This window comes from Xyrauchen texanus, chromosome 39 (genome assembly GCF_025860055.1).
Source record: "Xyrauchen texanus isolate HMW12.3.18 chromosome 39, RBS_HiC_50CHRs, whole genome shotgun sequence".
NCBI lineage: Eukaryota > Metazoa > Chordata > Actinopteri > Cypriniformes > Catostomidae > Xyrauchen > Xyrauchen texanus.
The window spans coordinates 27400781-27421838 of NC_068314.1; the positions used below are offsets into that span (position 1 = coordinate 27400781).

Here is a 21058-nt window from a genome sequence, read left to right on the forward strand (position 1 = left end):
GCATCTTAAAAGTTGTATATACTCAAAGTAAAGGGGGTGCAAATGTAATATCAAAAACCTTCTTGATAGTGTCTCTTGTAGGACCAGGGTTGACCTTCACTGCGATGCAGGAACATCTGCATACATCTGCGCACCAAATCCTCCCAGCCAGGACGCATGGTGGTGTGCAACAGACTCTGCTGCTCGATCTCAATTAGCTTACCTGAGGTCAAACACACACAGATGCTCATGATTTTCCAGATGCAATGGAATTAACATTTACTGATAAATTCCCCTCTACCGAAGCTAAAAATAAAAAATGCTTGTCAATTAAACAATGCCACCTACAGACGCATCACTGCAAGTTTGATGTCACTGATGCCAAATGGCATTGATTCTAATATGTGAGGTGGGACAATTTTCAGTGAAATTATACACATTCGGTGTGTTCCTTACACGCAGCATTCAAAGGATTCAGCACACTTGGAATTTTGTGCATCAGTAGTATGGACAACATTTATGGTGTTTTGCCCTTTTTGGGCTTGTGGTATAAATCTTACATGGAGGAGCTCTGATATTCAGCCTAACATTTCCTTTTGTGTTTCACAGAACATAGAAAATAACACAGGGTCTGAACAACATGGGGGTGAGTAAATGATAAGAGAATTTTTGTGTGAACTTTTCATTTAAGCTAGTCAGTTAAACAACACTATAACAGATTTTACCTGATAGCTCATGTCTAGTGCTGAATCGTTCCGTCCTCTCCACTGCTGTCATTCTCCGTGCTACACAGATCATACATGACTGCAGGTCTGAAAAAACGAGAGAGAAGACTCACCTTTTACCACGTTTTATTAATAACAACACCTTTTATGTCTGTTATGTAATCTTTGCAACAGTACATATGAGATGCATTAAATGATACCTTACCTTCCCCTTCCTCCATCATAGCTTTAGGCTGCGTTAGAGCGAAACACTGCATGGTTTCATAGCGTCGCCCACCGGCACCATCTTCTCCTCCGGGACCACAATGGCCGAACTTTACCAGCATACGACAGTTAAATGTGTGACTCTTTTGACGGGAGCCATCTCCACCCCATGAGACACTGTTGGGCCCTACATGCATAAGTGAAGTCAACCTTTATTTATAGGTCACATTTAAAAGCTACAGTGCTTTGCAGATCAAACAAATAAATATAAAAAGACAGACAGAGAGAGAGAGAGAGAGAGAGAGAGAGAGAGAGAGTGATAGAGAGAAAGAGACAGAGAGAGAGAGACAGAGAGCGAGAGAGAGAGAATGGAGTATAAAATTGCAAACAAATGTTTTAATAAGAGTCTCAAAGTTAAACTTCAGTAGCAAAAATTATTATTTCAACTGGTCTGTTTCAACGAACCGATTCAGGACTTTGACTCAATGATTTATTTGTGTCATCACTTAAAAATGTTCTTGAAATGTTTCAGAAAAAATATAAAATGTAGGTAATGCCATATTGCTGCATATCAAATTTTTATATTTTAAATTACATTAAGATTAAATATCATTCTTCCTAGTGTTCATCTAATGTGTGGAAAACAATTCTTACATTAAAAACATTTAATCTAATTGACATTACAAATCTTTTTTGGTCGTAAATGATTGTTCCTCTAATAACAATAAAAATAATCAAACTACCATCAAACAAATTGCATAAAATATCTTTAACCTGCTATTTTTCAAGAAACAGCCAGGCCCACCCTGATCTCACGTAATTGGTTGAGTCAATGTTACCTCTGCATATTTAAACTGAGATTAATCACATCAACTTTAAAACACTATTTGCGTGTTTGCTTTCATATATACAGTAGCAGTCGTACCATTGCTTTTGGGCAGGTTTTTATGCAGCTCTTCTCTATCCTCCTCATGCAGTATGTTATAGATGCTGGTGTTGATTAGCTCCTCCTGTTTATACTGCAGATACTGAGTCACATTATCGGACACAAACACAATGCTGCCTTCACGACTCACCACAAACAAAAACCCATCCAGAGCCTGACAGAGAGATAGATGCACAAAAAAATATTTTAATAATGCTTTGGTTCAATGGATTGCAAATAGATAAAACAATTCCACCTAAAATACTTCTTAATGGTTTTTAATCATTTAGCAAATGCTTAAATCCATAAGAACGTATTAACAAATAATAAATTAAGGATGCTAGGATGATAGCATATGTTCTTCTGGTGACTTGACCTTTTAGGTCTCTAATCTAACCTGCAGTAGCAAAGGACCCAGATGGTCCTTGTCGATGACCCCTTGACCAGTAGAGGACACATCCGCCTTCTGGACATCATCATCACCACATGAGCTTTTACCTGAATGAAATAATCAGCAACCACATTTAGTGAGAGCAGAAACAGAGTACATGTGGGGAAAAGTACGCTTGAGTAAGCTCAAATCTATATCCTGGCTTTAATATAACAAGCTAACCACTAAATTTAGCACTGAGGTTGTGGCTAATCTACTATAGATCAGTACATTTCACACAGAAATCATGATTTATCAATAGGTTCAGACTTAAATATAGCTCTAAATTTGGGCACCTTGGTGGCCATGGAAATATAGAATGTTAAGCTGAAATATATATATATATATATATATATATATATATACACATATATATATATATATATATAGTCAGTGTTTCTCAATGCACATGCATAAGGATACATATGCAGAGAGTGGGTGTGTTTTATGCTCATTACTAAGCAACAAGCACAGGTTACTACCCTTTTAGAATAATTAGAATTCACCAACATTATAACAAGTGTAACATGGGAACACATCTGTTGTTAATAGTGGAAAATAAGTACAAAACCTTTACAATATTTTTTTTATTAACTGTATACAATTATTAGTAAAAGAGACCCAATGACATCTTTTAAAGATTAAATTTAAAGGGATAGTTCACACAAAAATGAAAATTCTCTAATTTACTCACCCTCAAGCAAACACAGATCTGTTAGACTTTCTTTCTTCTGCTGATCACAAATGAAGATTTTTAGAAGAATATCTCAGCTCTGTCCATGCAATGCAAGTGAATGGTGATCAGACCTTTGTTTCTCCAAAAATCACATAAAGGAAAAATAAATGTGATCCATAAGACTCCTGTGGTTAAATCAATGTCCATGGCTTAAATCCGTGAAGCGATAAAATAAGTGTGGGTGAGAAAGAGAACAAAATGTATGTTGTTTTTTACTCTAAATCTCCACTTTCACACATGAAAGAGTAGAAAAAAAAAAAAAAAAGCCTTAAATATTGTTCTGTTTCTCATCCACACCTATGTTATTGCTTCTGAAGAAATGGATTTAACCGCTGGAGTCATAGGGATTACATTTATGTTTACTTTGTGATTTTTGGAGCTCCAAAAAATCTGATCACCATTCATTTGCATTACATGGACCTACAGAGCGGAGATATTTTTCAAAAAATCTTTGTGGTCTGCAGAAGAAAGAAAAGTCATACACATCTGGGTTGGCATAAGAGTAAATAATGAGAGAATTTTCAGTTTTGGGTGCAATATTCCTTTACTGAAAAGCAAGTAGTTACACATGTAAGTTATACTGCACATAGTTGTGATGTATCATGGTGAGAGAACAGAAAAGTTGGATTTGTAGGTCTCATTCCTGTACGATACCGTTAACTCATGGTATGCAAAAAAATAAGAAACACCAACACCTATTCACCTGGTTTTGCTGTGCGAACTGTAAACAGGGGGTTCTATAGCCCAAATGAAAAAAGACGTGTAAAGGCCTGTCTCATGAACTAACATGTCAATGAAGTGTGCATGCAACTTTCTGACAACTGAGATTACAGTAAATATTCTAAAGATCTTATAAATATTACACACATAATAATTAAGATACTTATAAGAAAATATGCTATCATACTTCATGTAAATATGATTTATTGGTTTTGGTTAATTGGCTAATTCATCTTGTTTGTTAGACAATACAGACTCTTGATTCAAAGTACATCCCTCAGATTTTCATCCATAAGTATACACATTTTTTTTTTTAATCAAATTTTAGGCATGAAAACACAAGATATTTCTCAAAGTTTTAGCAAGCTATACTACACTGCAGAATGCACACAACATTAATGCTACACCCGCCATGAGGTGGCAGTGTTTCATAAAACCATGGAAAATACATTCATTTCAACACACTGCGGGTTTAGCAAATATTTTCACAGGCTGATATGTAAAACAGCATTTGAGAACACGTGTACCTTGCTCTTTAATCTGTCGTATCTGGCGCACTGTCTCTTTAAGGATGGCACATTTGTCTGGTTTGACATTGAAGCTGTCGATGTCACTAAGGTTGGCCGAAATCAGTTCAGCGAGTTCCTCGATGTACTTGCTCTCCTGTTCCCTCCGGCGCTTATCACACCTGTAGAACACATACACACGTGTGCACACCACATACAGAGTTGAAGATAAACAGGTTTAGGGGAAAACCTGGTTAACTATTAAAAGGGACAGTTAGTCCTCACGTTTCCAAACCCGTTTGACTTTCTTTCCTCAGCGGAACACAAAAGATGTTAAGCAGAACGTTAGCCTCAGTCACCATTCTCTTTTATTGCATCTTTTTCTCCACACAATGATAGTGAATGGTGACTGAAGCTGTCATTCTGAATCTCATTGTGTGTTCTACTGAAGAAAAAAGTTACATGGGTTGTTATGAGGATGAGTGAATGATGCCCGAATTTTTCAATTTAGGATGATCTATACCTTTTAAAGATGCAGAAAGGGCATATTATCGCTTGTTTGTTCACGCTCTCACATATGTAAACAAACCCTAAATGACTTACCCTTGTCCTGGTGTGTCACATGTGGAGAGTTTGCGTTTCCGGTCAGAGCACAGTGGCTCAAGTGAGTTCTCACCCACTCCACTCATGTTTAAAACATATCAGCACCTATGAAACACACACAAACACATACAAACTGTATAATGGGACCAGAAAGCACACATCCAAAAGCCTATCATCATCTTTAATTGCAAGGAAAACTAAACGTGTATTTCTATTCGACCCCAAGAGCAACCCTAACACATAATGAGCTGACTTTGGCATTTTAACACAATGCACTTGAAGGCTTTTTTTCAAAAGGCTCTAGCAAAAAATTGCATAAGGGTGTGTGTGTTAGCGTCTGAGGCTTATTTTTAAGTGTTCCCACATACAGCTGAATGCGCAGAATGTTCCAGGCCTCAGCAGCGTTGCTGTGTGTGTTTGTGTGAGAGTGTGTCTGAGAAATGACACTGATTATGATAGAGTGAAACTGGGCCCCAGGGGAAATGGATCAACCCTCAGTGTGTTTGTGCATGTCTGTAGCAGGGACTGGGTCAATTATATCAATCCATGAAGCTGTACACCACAGAACATTTAAATGAAATGTTTAAATGATCTAATTAAAGAGGAGATGCTGATGAATCAGAATTATACTAAATAGAATTAAATAAAAATCACACAAGACAAAACAGCCACTAAACATGGGCAATTCAGCCTATGATCGGTGTGATGATTATGACTGTTTCCAAACCTCCACCACCCCCAACGAACATCTCATAATAACCTTACAATCACACCATTTCTTCCAACTTTTACCGTCATTGCTCCGCCCACTTCACCAACCACAACACTTCCTCCTCTTTAGCGATGTACTTCCCTGTGCACTCTCTCTTTTTTTTTTTTTTTTTGTTTCTGGCACTGCCCATTCTAATATATCTGTCTTCCTTAAAGGGATAGTTCACCCAAAAATGAAAAATAAAAATGTAGCTCACAAAAGCACCATTAAGTCTTACTATAAATGTTCCTCCCTGCCATAAGGTGGCAATTTGCCTTCATGAAAGTGAAAGTGGAGATTTATGGAAAAAGGACCTAAATGTTGATCTGTTTCTCACCCACACCTATCACATCACTTCTGAAGACATGGATTAAACCATTGGAGTAGTATGGATTACTTTTATGCTGCCATTACGTGCTTTTGGAGCTTCAACATTGTGGTCCCCTGGAACTATAGAGCTGAAATACTCTTAAATCTTTGTTTGTGAAAAAGTCATACACATCTGGGATGGCTTTAGGGTGCGTAAATGGAAAAGAAAAAAAAAATATTTAATTTGTGGGTGAACTATTCCTTTAACGTTAAGAAATGATAACACTGCCTCCAGAGCTTATGTACGCATATAAATACATACAGTGGCTACAAAGTATTTGGACAATTAAGACACTAATACATTTTTTTATATATAGTATTTAAAAATGTACATATAAAAGAAGTGATATTTTGACATCTACTGATTTATATAAACCAACTGACATTTATTTTAAAGATGAAGTGTATAATTTCTGCACCACTTGCACCATCAAACAGAACTGCAAAAATACTGCAGTAATTTTCAATAATCAACAGACTGAAATTCAAGTTGTTATTCACTTTTCAAGTGACTGATTAAAGCATGTTTACAGAGGCCAAATCAAATATCAACTTCAAACCTCTGGTTCTTGTGTCATGACATCATAACCTTAGGTCATGAAACGTTTGTCAAACACCCCCCCCCTTAAATGATTAAATAATAATTTGTTTGCAGATGCTATTGAAATTCCTACATTTTTAAGTGTCCAAATATTTTGAAGCCACTGTTAATGTGTGTAAAAATACATGTGTCTGTCTTTCCTTTTCCAGTCTTGCCATTCTTTCTCTCTTCTCCTGCTGTTATCGGTCTCTGTCACTCTGGTCATAGAACCTCTGCTGTATGTGTGCATGCGTGTGAGTGTTTTTGTGCGCTGACCTTGCCCTGTGCCTGACCCCTCTCAGAGTTCAGCGGAAATCTCAGCGCACATTGGGTAGCAGACTTTTCCCCTCCCTCACTGAACACATACACACAAACAGCTTTTTTCCCTTTGCTTAAGGAAAACACACACAAACACATATAGTTTGCCCTCTGTCACCTAAAAATGCTCCGCATGAGCTCATCATTCCTGAGCCCAACTGTAAGACATTACAGAACTGTGCCCATACTGCACTGCCTGTGCCGACACGTACAGCCGTCTGACACAAATCTACAACACGCACAGAAAAATCTGCTCCAGAACAGTTTGCAGCCTCCAACTCCTTTCAGACATGCACAGTATATACGTTTCCTTCTCTTTCATAACTTCTTTCTCAAACTTTGCATTGGAGAGGAAAAAATTATAACTCTGTCATGTGTGAAAGCGTAAATTTGTGACTGGGTTGAGTTCACGGCACCATTCCAATCAAAAGCCAAGTTCTCCCATCAAAAGTAAAAAATTCTGTCACTTTGGATTTTATAATGTAGACCAGGTCATCATCCTAAACTAAAGTGTAAGAGCAGTGCATATGTGTTAAGAGCTAATGTAGGCTGTGTGTCTCTTTTCTATTTTTTTACATTACATATGTTAGCCAGCAGGTGGTGGCAAAAGATAATTTTTGTGTGTAATATGAGCCAGTTGGTGACATTAAGTGAATACGTCATTGTTTACATAAAACAGCGATCGCTCGTATTACTACTACATTACTAAAACTAGGAAATAGCTTTTAAAAAAAACAACTTCAAGCTCATCACAGCTGAGAGACACAACAGACTGATTGATTACTATAGGGTAAGACTCTTGCGCACCAGCTACAGTGAAATAGAGAGGAATACCCCCGCTTGGACGGCTATTTTACCACTGAGAAAGCTGATCTTCAGAAAGCTGACAATATCTCTGCTTGGGTGTGGCAACAGGTGATTGCACAAGCTCCATCACTCCACACTCATTTAAAAAAATCATACATATTTTTCTTTGTTATATGAAGGTAACATTAAAACTGACTTTAAACATTTTAACATGGCCTTTTCGTTTATTGATTTCATCATTTTTAAAAAGTATTTTATGTATGTTTTTATTGTTTTAACCTTATCCCAGACCCAGACTTTCAGTTTTAAATTATGACAATCGATTTTAAAAACACAAATTACATGTTAAAACTGATAATCTAAACAATGAGTAAAATAATAAAAAACATTTCAATATTTAAATGTGTGAAAATTATTCCTAACATGTTTTAAAAAATTACGACTGTCCCACAGTTGTGCCACTATTTCCAGCATACCTAACAATTTTGAGTTTTTTCAAAGTTTTATCAAAAGTTAGTGTACATGTTAACATCGACATGATTGTCAGAAGATGGAAGGCTTGAGATGAAATGTGACGTGATGTTTGGGGAAAAAAAATCCAAGTAAATATTTTTGGTGGGAAGAATGGAAATGGCGGCCACAACAAACAATCAAAATGTAATTTAGCAAAATTATGCAAAACGTTTGAATTGTAAGGATACATAAATTGCTAGCTATCAAATTAGCCTTAGCAAGACAAAGGGAGTCAGCAATTTTATTTTAAAATCGTTAGAAATGCCATATCCCTCGCAATCATTTAATCTACAGAATTCTATATTACACAATACAGAACTGGAGATGCAGTGGAAATTACACTGTGGTGGGAATATCAATGATTTTATAAAAATAAATTGGGCAGCCAAAAATTGAATAAATATACAGATTTTGCTCTAATGGAAAGAAATTCTTACATTTATTCACCAAAGTGGCATTCAACTGATCACAATGTATAGTCAGGACATTAATAACGTGAAAAATTACAATTTGAACAAAATGTTCAGGGGACAAAACATCAAAAAAACATCTTAAAAAACATCTTAAACTACTTAAAGAGCTCACATCAAAAAAAATCCTCCACATGCAGCAATGACAACTTTGCAGGTCCTTGGCATTCTAGCTGTCAGTTTGTCCTGATCCTCAGGTGACATTTCACCCTAACACTTCCTGTAGCACTTGCCATAGATGTGGCTGTCTTGTCTGGCACTTCTCATGCACCTTACAGTCTAGCTGATCCCACAAAAGCTCAATGGGGTTAAGATCCATAACACTCTTTTCCAATTATCAGTTGTTCAATGTCTGTGTTTCTTTGCCCACTCTAAACTTTTCTTTTAGTTTTTCAGTTTCAAAAGTGGCTTTTTCTTTGCAATTCTTCCCATAAGCCTGCAATTCGGAGTCTTCTTTTTACTGTTGTACATGAAACTGGTGTTGAGCAGGTACAATTCAATGAAGATGTCAGCTGAGGACATGTGAAGCATCTATTTCTTAAACTAGAGACTCTGATGCAGGGGTTGCGTTAACTGAAAATTCTCCGTCATTTACAGAATTTTTTAAACATTGACGGATAATTCCAAATGCTGTCCATCATTTTGACAGATAAAAAAAAAAGAAGATGATCGTTTTAGCCTAGAGCATAAGTTTTGACTTCACTAACTCATTCACGTACACACTGTGTGTGTGCCCCGTTTATTGCCTGGTATTAAGATGTGCATTTAGAGGCATCATCACTATTAACACCTGCAATGTGTGTATCTTTTGACCAACTGTGTTCGGATTTGGAGAACAGCGACTCTGAATTAATGACTGCATACATCAATCATTGCGTTATTGTGTTACTGCATGATTAGGGTTTTATTTTATTATAATAAAGAGCAAAGTATATCAAAATGAAAGCGCAAAAAAAAAGCGGCACATTGTTTCTGCTAACTTGAATTTTTAATCCAAGCACAAACATGACATTTAGAGCAAACTTTTCAGTTATTTTTGTCAAGTACCTGCATCAGAGCCTCAGAGATGCGTGTGGTTCTCATCTGTGACATTTTATGCATGTATGTGCATTTTCAAATTTTCCATTCGGACATTTAGTTCCTTTTAATGCCGCACTTAACCGGAATAGTATACAAATCTTGTTTTAGCGCGGTGGCTGATTGACAGGTAGAACAACATATATATACTTTAAGCCTATCCACTGTCATGTATATGCTATTATAATAGATTCTATGCCTCTGAATGTTGTAGACTCTGCCGGGTAAAAATAGACCATGACAGAAATTTGACAACTCAACCCGTCAAAATGATGGATAAAGATTTTTTCTAGCGCAACCTCTGCTATGGTGTACTTATCCTCTTTAGTTGTACATCTGGCCTTACTCACTCTCTTTCTGTCCTTGTTAGAGCCAGTTGACTGTAGTGTACAACTTTTATTTGGCCATTTCAAGCATTGGATAGCCTTCATTCCTCAAAACAATGATTGAATGACTGACAAGTTTCTAGAGAAAGCGGTTTCTGTTTCGGTATTCTGCATTTCTCACCAACTCAGTTATCGGTATTGGCAAAATCAACTATCGGTCGACCTCTAGTCCAGAGTGCTCTTTTCCATAAAATCTCAATAAATGGGGACTGGGGCTGTTGAGCTCCAAAACTTATTAAAAAAGCACCGCAAAAGTAGATCATGACTTCTGTGCTGTATTCCAAGTTTCCTGAATCCATACGATTACTTTGTGTGAATAAATGATGGAAAATTAGGTTATTCACTAATAAACTTCCCCTCTAGCACTCAAATCTCAAAGTATATTCAATTATGAAATGGAAAGTTCTGGTACTGGATGCTGGTCAATACAATCCAGCTGTGCTGAAATACACAATATAGTAAGAGCTATAACTTGAAACACCCGTTCATCCATCTTCTTAAAAAAAGTACTCAAGGCCGTGCTATATTGTGTTAGGAACATCGCTCCAAGTAGTAATTTCAGCCCCTTCAGCCATCGCAATATTCCACATTTAGCATAGCCTCTTAACTTATTGCTAAAATCTGTCAGGTCAAAGTGAGTTGGACCAGGTTTGACATCAGCATATAATGTGTTAATTTTTGGTCTTTCCACTCACACACATATCATATCAAGTCAAGTCAAGTGGTTTTTATTGTCGTTTCAACCATATACAGTTAGTACAGTACACAGCAAAACAAGACAACGTTCCTCCAGGACCATGGTGCTACATAAAAACAACAAAGGACCAACACAGGACCACATGAGACAACACAACGAAATAAAATACCTATATAAAAAAAAAAAAAAAACCTACATATACCTATATAAAGTGCACGTGCAAAAAGTACAGGACAGTACAACAAATTACTGACAATGAACAAGGACAAAAGACAGTGCAGCACCGACCAGTACTCAGTAGTGCAAAAAGATGACAGTTTCTAAAAATGTAAACATAACATACTATGAGATAATGTTCTATGCACATAGCAGTTATTGAGGTAGCAGACAGTTATAAAGTGACAGTAATTAAAGTGCAACTCAGGACACATGTGTGTCAAACCAGTCTCTGAGTATTGAGGAGTCTGATGGCTTGGAGGAAGAAGCTGTTACACAGTCTGGCCGTGAGGGCCCGAATGCTTCGGTACCTCTTGCCAGACGGCAGGAGGGTACAGAGTTTGTGTGAGGGGTGTGTAGGGTCATCATATGGCTTTAGCAGAATTGGAATAGACTTTGAATACCGGAGAACACAGCTTAATGTGGTCATGTAGATGTACAAGTGGCATTCTTACAAGTTTTTGAGGAGTGAACAGGCGTGAACAGACAGGATAACTAACGTCAGGATGGAGCCTAACAAGTCAACATAGTGGAAAGAATTCCCACATACACAACACCATTTCCAGCAGCCATCACTCAAACTCCTTATCCTAGAGTAATCATGCTATATTGCTAATTTGGTACTAGAAAATCACTTCACATCAAGATTCTGCTCAAGAGAGCATGAGAGTGTGTGCATGTGAGGAGATGAACGCAATGAATCAAAGAGTGAGAGAACTTCAGTCAAAAGATGAACACTTCACAAATGCCTTTAAGGCAAAATCCATGATCAAGCAAATGAGAGTGAAAATCTTTTGTCTCTTGCTCTAATGTTTTAGTTATAAGTGTTGAGATGGTCATAGACTTTACATCAAAATCAATAATTTTTAGGTGAACTATCCCTTTAAGGATGTTGCCACTCCTTTATAAAGTGATGCAACTTACTCTGCATCTTAATTTAGAAGTTCAAAATGTGTGCCAAGTATCTGATAAAAACATACAGTATGGTCTTTCATCTTACATACAGTAATTTCTCGAGACTTTTCCCAGAAAGCACATGAGGAGCATATTTTAGTGAAGATCCGCTTCCCAGTCTTTCTGAGAATAATGGTTATTTTAATGGTAAAATTATCGAGAATATCTGAATCAGGAAGCAGCTGAAGCAGGCATCCTGTTTGTGTCTTCTCTGTCTCTCTCTCTCTCTCACTCACTCACACACACTTTTGCATCACAACTTCCTCTTCCTGGAAAAAGCCCGCTGGCACTGTGCAATCATATTTACATATTCAACCTGATGGGCTGAACTGGTTATTCTGTTCTCGGTCTTCGAAGCTAATCTGTAGGTCTTTCTCTTTCCTTGTATACTTTATCTGTCCTAACACTATCAATCAGTCACTCTCTTACGAAGAACTTCATACCCTTAACTCAAAACTGCATTTTGTAAAATTAAATATTGGAAGAGCCATACTCTACAATTCAGTAGTATATTGTGTTTTCCCTTTAATCCTTATTTTACTCAAAGTTTCAGCTTGGATGGTCCTTTTCCTCTTTGTAGCAGAGAACACAATGGCTGCATATTCCAAAAATTATTTGAAATGTGGACTGACCACAAAACACAACTCCTCTGTTCTACTTTGCTTCTCTGATAAAACTGAGCGCAGAGAAGTCGGTGACACTTCTGGACAGTGTTGCATAGCTTCTGCTTTGCATAGTAAATCCTTAACTTGCATATGTGGATGCAGCCATAGAGTCTAACTCTAACACAGTTCAATAGAAAGGAGGCGGCGAGAACCGACTTGATGATATAAATAATATTTTAATGATAACCTTAACCAAAAAGAGTCTCGCTCTCTCGCTCTCTCTCTGATACTCAATCAGATTAAGATCTGGGAAATTTTGAGGCTAGGGCAACACCCAAGTAAACGGCATCCATGTGATGTAAAAGAAAATGGGACACGGACGACATTCTTCCACTGCTCCAAGGTCCAGTTCTGACACTCGTGTGCCCATTTCAGGCACTTTCAGTAGTGGACAGGCGTTACCATGGGCAATCTGACCAGACCAGATGGGATTGTCCCTCGCGCATCCATGAGTGCCCAGCACCCTATCGCCGTTTTGTCCCTCCTTGGACCGGTAGGCACTCACCACTGCTGACTGGGAGCATTCAACAAGCCTTGCCATTTCAGAGATGCTCTGACCCAGTCGTCTGGCCATAACAATTTGTACCTTGTCGAAGTTGCTCAGGTCTTTACACCTGCCCATTTCTCCTGCATTCAACACATTGACTACAAGAACTGATTATTTGACGTTGACATGTGCTGTTGTTAGGAGATGATCAACTTTATTCACATCACATGTGAGTGGTCATCATGTTTTGGCTCAGTGTATGAAGGTGTATACTAACTAACTAATCTTAACATTCTGGCTAACATCTCCTTGTGCGTTTCACTGTGAAAAAGTCATAAAGGTTTGGAACAACATAAGGTTGAGTAAATGACTGAATGTTAATTTTGGAGTGAACCACTCCTTTAATGTCTCCTTTCTTCACTATTTTGTAGAACTCTCTAAGAAACTCTGCTACAAAATTCATCAGCAATGAGTTCAAGTGCTATTTGTAAATACATACGTGTGTCACCCTTTATGGATACTAATACACTGGCCAGAGGGGAAAGAATATTTATTAATGCAGATTACAGTACAAGTTAGAAGTTTACCATCAAAACATTCTACATATATAAGCTACAAAGCCACAAGCATCCAACACAACTGCTGCAGTCTCCTCTGCCCGTTTCCCTGACAACCAGTAGGGTAACGTCTTAATATCCCATCATGCCTTGACCCCAAACTGAGAGTACCTGCATTATTGATGGGGATGCCTCTTGTCACTGCATACACAAATAACACCGTACACCTTAGCACCTCAGAGGCCCTTCTCCATACATATCAGTGGTGAAATTTAATGGGGCAAATAAAACAATTACACCGAGTTAAAGGGTGAAATACATTATTGAAAATAAATAGTTATATCAGCAGCACCTGCAACTGCCTGATCTCGTATTAAGCCTATATTATAAGGCAGCACAATTAATCGAAAACTAATCGCAATTACGATTACGGCTGCCAGGATTATGTAATCGTGAAAACTGCCAATTACAGTGTCCAATTAAAGTCTGCTCCTGTTGCATCAATGGTTTATATTTACAACGTGTTTTTGCAGTGGTTGAGTATTCTAACCAATCACTAACATGTCTGTTGAGCAATGAAATGGCAATAGCAAATCAGAGCCGCTTAGATTAGTCCTCCATCATATCTGTAAAGACAACTGATCCTAATGCGCAAGCTTTAACCCATCTTAATGCCCAGATGCTTGCTTTATATTCTTGCTCTGTTCGCATGGCACAAAACAAAATGTATAATGAAGAACCATCACCTGACACTTGAAAATAATCTGTAGAAGAGTGAAAAGAACTTTGGATTTATCGCATATTGCACCGCTCGCTTTGAACATAGATGTTAAATACACTGAAAATGAGCAACACAACAAAACTAGAGCGATCCCGTTCTACAAGGCATATACGCAGTGTAAATAATTGATTTATTATGCTGATTAGACAGCTTTGTTTTTAGTGAGATAATTCGCAAGAGTGCAGAACATTGTCACTGGACTCGCGTCGAAATGCAGATCTTAAACAGTATTAAACTGCAGTGAGTGACAGCAGTCATTGTAATGGGAGAGTTTGTCACCTTGCTCGATTTTGACAATTTATTAAAAATGTAATACCAGTTTTGTTTTGCCATGTTAATATGTAGGCCAATGTGAATTTAATGTGTACAAAATAGCAATAAAGTAATTCAGCTTAACTGTTACAAGTGTGTTTTGGAGGTGTAATCAACAAAGAACATGGCATGAATAGCATATTTCAGGAATCACCATCATCGTAATTACGTCTGCTCTTATAAGACCCATTTGCCACGCAGATTGATAAGATTTAACGTTTTCATGAATCGCACAAACTCCGATAGCATATGACATTTTAATTTCCAAAGTGCAACCACTGAGGCCAAAAATTATCTAATGATGATCTTACATGAACAAGATCGCCAATGAAGATCTTTTTGATTGAAGATCAGGATGAATGGTCCCCTGAACCGCCACTACAGGTCTCACTGAACGCAGTAACTGTTAATAAGTTTGAATATTGAATATGCCTTATTTACTGTACATGGACTAATAATTTATGCAATAATTTAGCAAGAATTGTATTTATTCTTTAACACAGATATCCATTTAAAATATATATTTTTATATGCTTTACCTTAACGAACATTATTACAATATAATGCTTAAAAGAAACTGGAGCGCAGCTCATATCCACCATTGAAATCTGCTACTCTGAAGAACCACACGGTTGCTTAATTTCTGACATCATGGTAATTTAATATTTTAAATGGACATAAATAATTGTGATTACAATATCAAGGGCAATAATCGACAATTATGATTTTTGCTATAATAGTACATCCTTACCATATTATGCTCATTTACAGGTTCATATTTTATTTTGGGGGTAACGTTATTGAAGGTTAAAGAGTTATATTTATTATTAGTGACTAACTAATTAATGTATTATTAATATTGTGACCATCATTAATCTGATTTAAATTGGGATGAGTGACTGATGAGATATTGAGAGCATCTGAAGGGTGCACGTCTTTTATTGACACAGAGAGTGCTCATGTTAAAGAGAGTAAAGCTAAAAGCGCTCATGATTGCTCAAACAGTCTCTAGCACTCAACACAAAGTCTGATTGTCACAACTTACATCATGTATCATGTATTTGCATGTTCATTTGTTGTCTAATTTGTTTTTAAACCTGTTAGCAGCCTCTATATCCTCTTCCTGTTCACTGTGCAACGAGTCCGAATAACTACCGTAACGACTCTAGAAAATGGGCAAATAAATATCCATACACATGTAATTATTTTAATTTTTTTAAAGGGTACCCCGATTAGTGCAGCATGTTGGCCTTATAAGATTAAATTGGGCGTCAGCTATAAAAAGGTGACACAAAAAAACTCCAAATATTTTTGTTTTTATTAAAAAAAGCCGAAAATCCGTTTACTCGTAGGCCGCCATATTTATTTACGTCTCAAAGCATTCTGGGTAGTGACGTGTATAGGTTGTTGCCTGGTTGTAGCCTAGCCGCTCTAGCAGCTTCGGTTATTTGTTTTCCAACGTACCGGCTAGCTAGCTACGTTTTGACAGGTAGCGAGATGAACACGTCTGCCGTTCAGCCTTTTCAGTTTGAACCCGAGCGCACCGTAGGCTTAAATCAGGAGAATAACGTGGAAGACGATAGGCCCACTCAAGATTATCAGAGAGTTGAGGAAGCGAGAGTAGGGTAAAACAGATGGTGTCTGTACGGCTACTGCTTGCCCATGCCAAGCGAGAACGAGAGCGTTTGCTGTAAAGAGCTCCACTTTTTGTCAGCAGCTGTCCTGGGTAGGCTAAGTATAGAGCAGACGATCGTACTATTGGTATAAATAATTTAATAAGTCATCTACCGCCATCGTTTGCTTTATTTTCACCAAGCAGTCACTACGCACAAAAATGCCCCCCCCCCAACCCAGTCAACACTGTTCTGCTCATCTACCTCTACATTTTTAATCTTACAATTACAAAATTGTTATTAATAATGAACTGCAGTTATTCATTAATAATTGAATTGCCTTGAACTACATATTTAAAATCTTAAATCTCAGATAATTCTGATTTGCACTATTATTTCCCTCTCCAATTGTTAGTGTATATTTCTTTGTACATTTGTAAATTCTATAGTATTGTTATACTGCATACTTCAGTAATTTTTTTTAATATGTCTTACTGTCCTTTATGTTTTTATTCTGAGTGTTGTACTTTGACAGCAAAGATTACCAGAGTCAAATGGCCAATAAAGCTGATTGTGATTCTGATGAGAATATATAGTAAAACGCTATAAAAAGATGCTTTGGTTATATTGATGAACTTACAATGTATTCCGGATCAAAGTGACTGCACTGTGGTTGACTCTGTTCGCCAAGTTCATCATCTGAGAGGAACAGATCCTGGGAGTTATCAATGTCATCCTCCTGTACACGTTTGCCCATCTCAATTTCATGTTTACCTGTGTAACTATGGTCCTTTTTTACCGGGTAGTCCACATCAGCTGGCCACTGTACCGCTGCATCCGACTGGTTAACATCCGTCTGCGTTGCTGCATCAACCATACTAGGAGAACACTGTAGGCCTAACGTTACAGTGGATTCATTAACAGCATCTGGTGGATTGTCGGTTACCTCCATGATCGGCGTAGTGTCCGATGATTCGTCTTCCGCGACTGCAGGAGCGGGTTGTTTACATCCTAGCAGTAGAGTGTCCAGAGTCAGCTTGCCTTTGTCGTTTGTTGGCGCGGCTTTCACTCGCTATCTTGCGGACGCTTGCTATGCTTCTTGTGGGGGAAAACTGAAGGCACGGCATTTGGTTTTAGTCTTCGCTTGTAACTAGCTGCACCTGTGAGCTCCTTTAGCCGACTAAATGCCTCAAAGGCATCAGGGCTGAAGTGACGGGAACACAGCCGTGGGTCTTTAGGGAGTTGTACTCGATCCATAAGCAACTTCCCACTCTTTTCTTATTTTCTTCTCCTTTGGAAAGGAGTGGAGGCTTACATCACTCCCCCTGTTGCCTTTGGACTGGAAATTACAACTAAACGCTGCACAATGTGGCATTATATTCACTTTTCGGATGTAGCTACAGTTAAACTTAGCGCCATTAGCTCACCTCTCTCTGTTCTGAACACAACCGACACAACCAATATGCGTCATCGACCCAGAATGCATTGCGCGCGCAAAAATAATGGCTGCCTTCGTAGTTCAAATTCTGTAAACACTTTGAGGATTTTTTAAATAACGAAAATATTTTATGTATTTCTAACTATATATTTTTGTAGGAGAGAACAGTTGTAGCATATTTAGGGCTTTGTGTCTTAATAATCGGGGTTCTTTTAAAGAAACCGGCATATTCATCTCAATTACATCATGTCTGAAAGTTTACATTAGAGGAGCAGTGTGTGTGTGATTGCCTGCATGCTGCAAAAAAAGATAGTCCCTAAATCTAGGCACGATCGGCAATCACAGAATTAAGATGAATATCGGCTGATTTTTATCGGCAGCCGATCGATCGGGACATCTCTATCAAAAACACATAATTTTTCTCATACTGTACATTGCTGCAGCATCTCTTTTCACCCTCTGTCTGAAACACTGTTTAAGCTCCTGTCTCATTAAAGCCCCCCTTTCTGAAAAGTCCAGTCTGCTCTGATTGGTCAGTTTGTTGTGATTGGTCAACCGCTTGCACCATGTGTCAAAAATGTAACGCCCCTAACAAAGTTTCAGCTCCCGAGGCCTCCTGAGCAGTGCATTCCTGAGGCAGGCATTATGCAAATGTGTTCCATAGTGACTTAGCTATGTCACAGAAGTAATGGCTGGACTGCAAACCAGGTGTTTCAGGCAGTTCAGGAGCAGTGTTTTCTGTGGGGGAGAGTAACTCCCTTTGGCATGGACTTTGTGCTTTGTAACTTTGCAGACCGTTTACATGCACAAAAAGCTATATTACACACTAAAAGGAAAGATAAAATCCCAAAAAGGCCATCAAGCCATTTCGCAAATCATCCGTCAATCATGCATTGAAATTAAAGTTATTAGCTTATTTTGAATACTTTGTAAAACGGAGTTTGGCGTCTTCTAAAAACTGGAGATCAAACTGCCACTTATAGAGAAGAGATCGGAAGGCAAAACCATTCACTGGCTGTCAAAGGACATCAGCCAGCAAATGTGTTATGATTACTGTTAAAACAATTTCTTATTGAATATACCGTTTCTGTTAATATATGTCACACTATATATATATATATCTTTAAAAAGTGAATGGGAGGAATCGATGAATGGAGTAAGTTAAACGAAGAGAGTTAAAGGAATGGATGAGGAGTACAAATGAAGAATGCCTCTTAAGCAAGAGCTATTCAGACCCAGAATAGCCACCACATTCTGGTAGAGCCTGAAATAAAACATGAAATCTGAGCTCCGTAAAACACTTGCCAAATAACAAACACACATATACATAAAAACCTCAGCAGACAATGGCACATGCTACACATGTCACGTGCTTTCGGTTCAAAATGTGGACAGAACAAGGGCTTTTTTTATGCCAATGTGCTGAACCCTAACAAAAACAATGTGGACATGAACTGTGGCTTCTCCAAGAGTGCGGCACATGTGCCACCTCATCCTACACTTGCACCAAGTTACTGGTTGCTTCTCTCTGCAATAGATGCTGCATGTACAATCAGGACTGTTTCATTCTGCAGCAGACAGTAGTGAGACAGCAAGAGAAAGAGATGAGCTTAAGTGGAACAAAAAGAAAAGGAGGGAGGGAGAGTGAGTGAGAGAAAGAAAACAGAACACAGAAAACAACAGACTGAGACTGATTATGACTGGAGGAGGAGGGCAAGAGAAAGCGAGAGAGTGAACAATAGAGAATGGCCCAGACATGCAGACATGTGCCAAGCATGTGTGTACATGTGCAGACATCCAAAAGCTTTTCGCAGTAACACTATGTATTTATCGGAGTTCAAGTATGCACATGATTTAATCCTGCCAACCCCAGACTCTTGGTGCAGCACAGAATCTTTTTTTTATGTTGTTATATGGATATCTCTGTATTTTGCTGCGTTCCGCTTTCCTTCAACCCTGACAATTCCCCCAGTCCCTGCCACTGAAAAACACCCCCACAGTATGATGCTACCACCACCATGCTTCATTGTTGGGATGGCATTGTACAGGTGATGAGCAGTGGCTGGTTTCCTCCAGACATGACACTTGGAATTGAGGCCATAACAGATCAATCTTCATTTCATCAGACCAGAGAATCTTCTTTCTCACAGTCCTTTAGGTGCTATTTTGTGTCTTGCACGGAGGCGGCGCTTCCGTCTGGCTACTCTGCCATAAAGCCCAGATCGGTGGTGTTGCATTGATGGTTGTCCTTCTGCAAGTTTCACCCATCTCTACACATGATCTCTGGAGCTCAACCAGAGTGAACATCTGGTTCTTGGTCAACTCTCTTATAAAAGGCCCTTCTCCCCCGATTGCTCAGTTAGGCCGAGCGGCCAGCAATAGTAAGAGTTCTGGTTGTTCTAAACTTCTTCCATTTAAGAATTATGGAGGCCACTGTGTTCTTGGGAACATTCAATGCAGCCAAAATTTTTGTAGCCTTCCAGAGATCTTCCTTGCAGTTCCTTTGACCTCATGGTTTAGTTTTTGCTCTGATATGCATTTTCAGTTGTGAGACCTTATATAGACAGGTGTGTCTCTTTCCAAACAATTTCCAATTATTTGAATTTGCCACAGGTGGACTTGGGCAGGTTTTTTCTCTTTCCCTTGTCAGCACTGTTCAGAATTTTGGGGCTGTCTAGCCGTTTGACATTGTTGAAATTCAACAATTTGAATTTCCCACATGAAAAGCAAATTTAGCGCTTAAAAAGTGAGATGTATATCGTAAGGTTGCTGCATCGCATTACGGAATATTGTAGGTTTTAAAATGGTATTGTCGCTGATTACATTTACTAAACTATTCTTTTAATAAATATGCGTGTTTATCCAGTAAAATAATGTCTGCCATGGTATAAATTTGTGGTGGTGGCATAGTGGCTAAAGCACAGGGCTGTTAATCAGAAGGTCACAGGTTCTAACCCCACAGCCACCACCATTGTGTCCTTGAGCAAGGCACTTAACTCCAGGTTGCTCCGGGGGGATTGTCCCTGTAATAAGTGCACTGTAAGTCGCTTTGGATAAAAGCATCTGCCAAATGCATAAATGTAAATGTAATATAATACAATCATCTGTAAATGCAGCGCAGATTCACTCTTATGCTTAAGTCTCATCCCGGTGACATTTTGACATCTGAGACATCAGCATGACATCAATTGATTACATTGAAACTGAAAGCACGGTACGATGTTGCACGAGTTTACTCA

General features: G+C 38.3%; 2 protein-coding genes across 2 annotated transcripts in view; one reads left to right on the top strand and one right to left on the bottom strand.

The window, feature by feature from the left end:
- Window positions 1-21058, bottom strand: part of LOC127632464 (nuclear receptor coactivator 3-like) — a 59910-nt gene that overhangs the window by 15609 nt on the left and 23243 nt on the right. The window contains exons 2-8 of the mRNA XM_052111041.1: window positions 4829-4933; window positions 4247-4407; window positions 2231-2331; window positions 1834-2008; window positions 910-1095; window positions 705-791; window positions 59-202 (exon numbers count right to left, since the gene is read on the bottom strand). Of these exons, the coding sequence (XP_051967001.1) occupies window positions 59-202; window positions 705-791; window positions 910-1095; window positions 1834-2008; window positions 2231-2331; window positions 4247-4407; window positions 4829-4914 (940 nt within the window). The 5' untranslated portion in view covers window positions 4915-4933. The remainder of the gene's footprint in view (window positions 1-58; window positions 203-704; window positions 792-909; window positions 1096-1833; window positions 2009-2230; window positions 2332-4246; window positions 4408-4828; window positions 4934-21058) is intronic.
- The window catches only part of LOC127632466 (protein kinase C-binding protein 1-like), a 69843-nt gene continuing 62110 nt past the window's right edge, over window positions 13326-21058 (top strand). The window contains exon 1 of the mRNA XM_052111047.1: window positions 13326-13347. The gene's annotated coding sequence lies outside the window, so the exon portion shown is untranslated. The remainder of the gene's footprint in view (window positions 13348-21058) is intronic.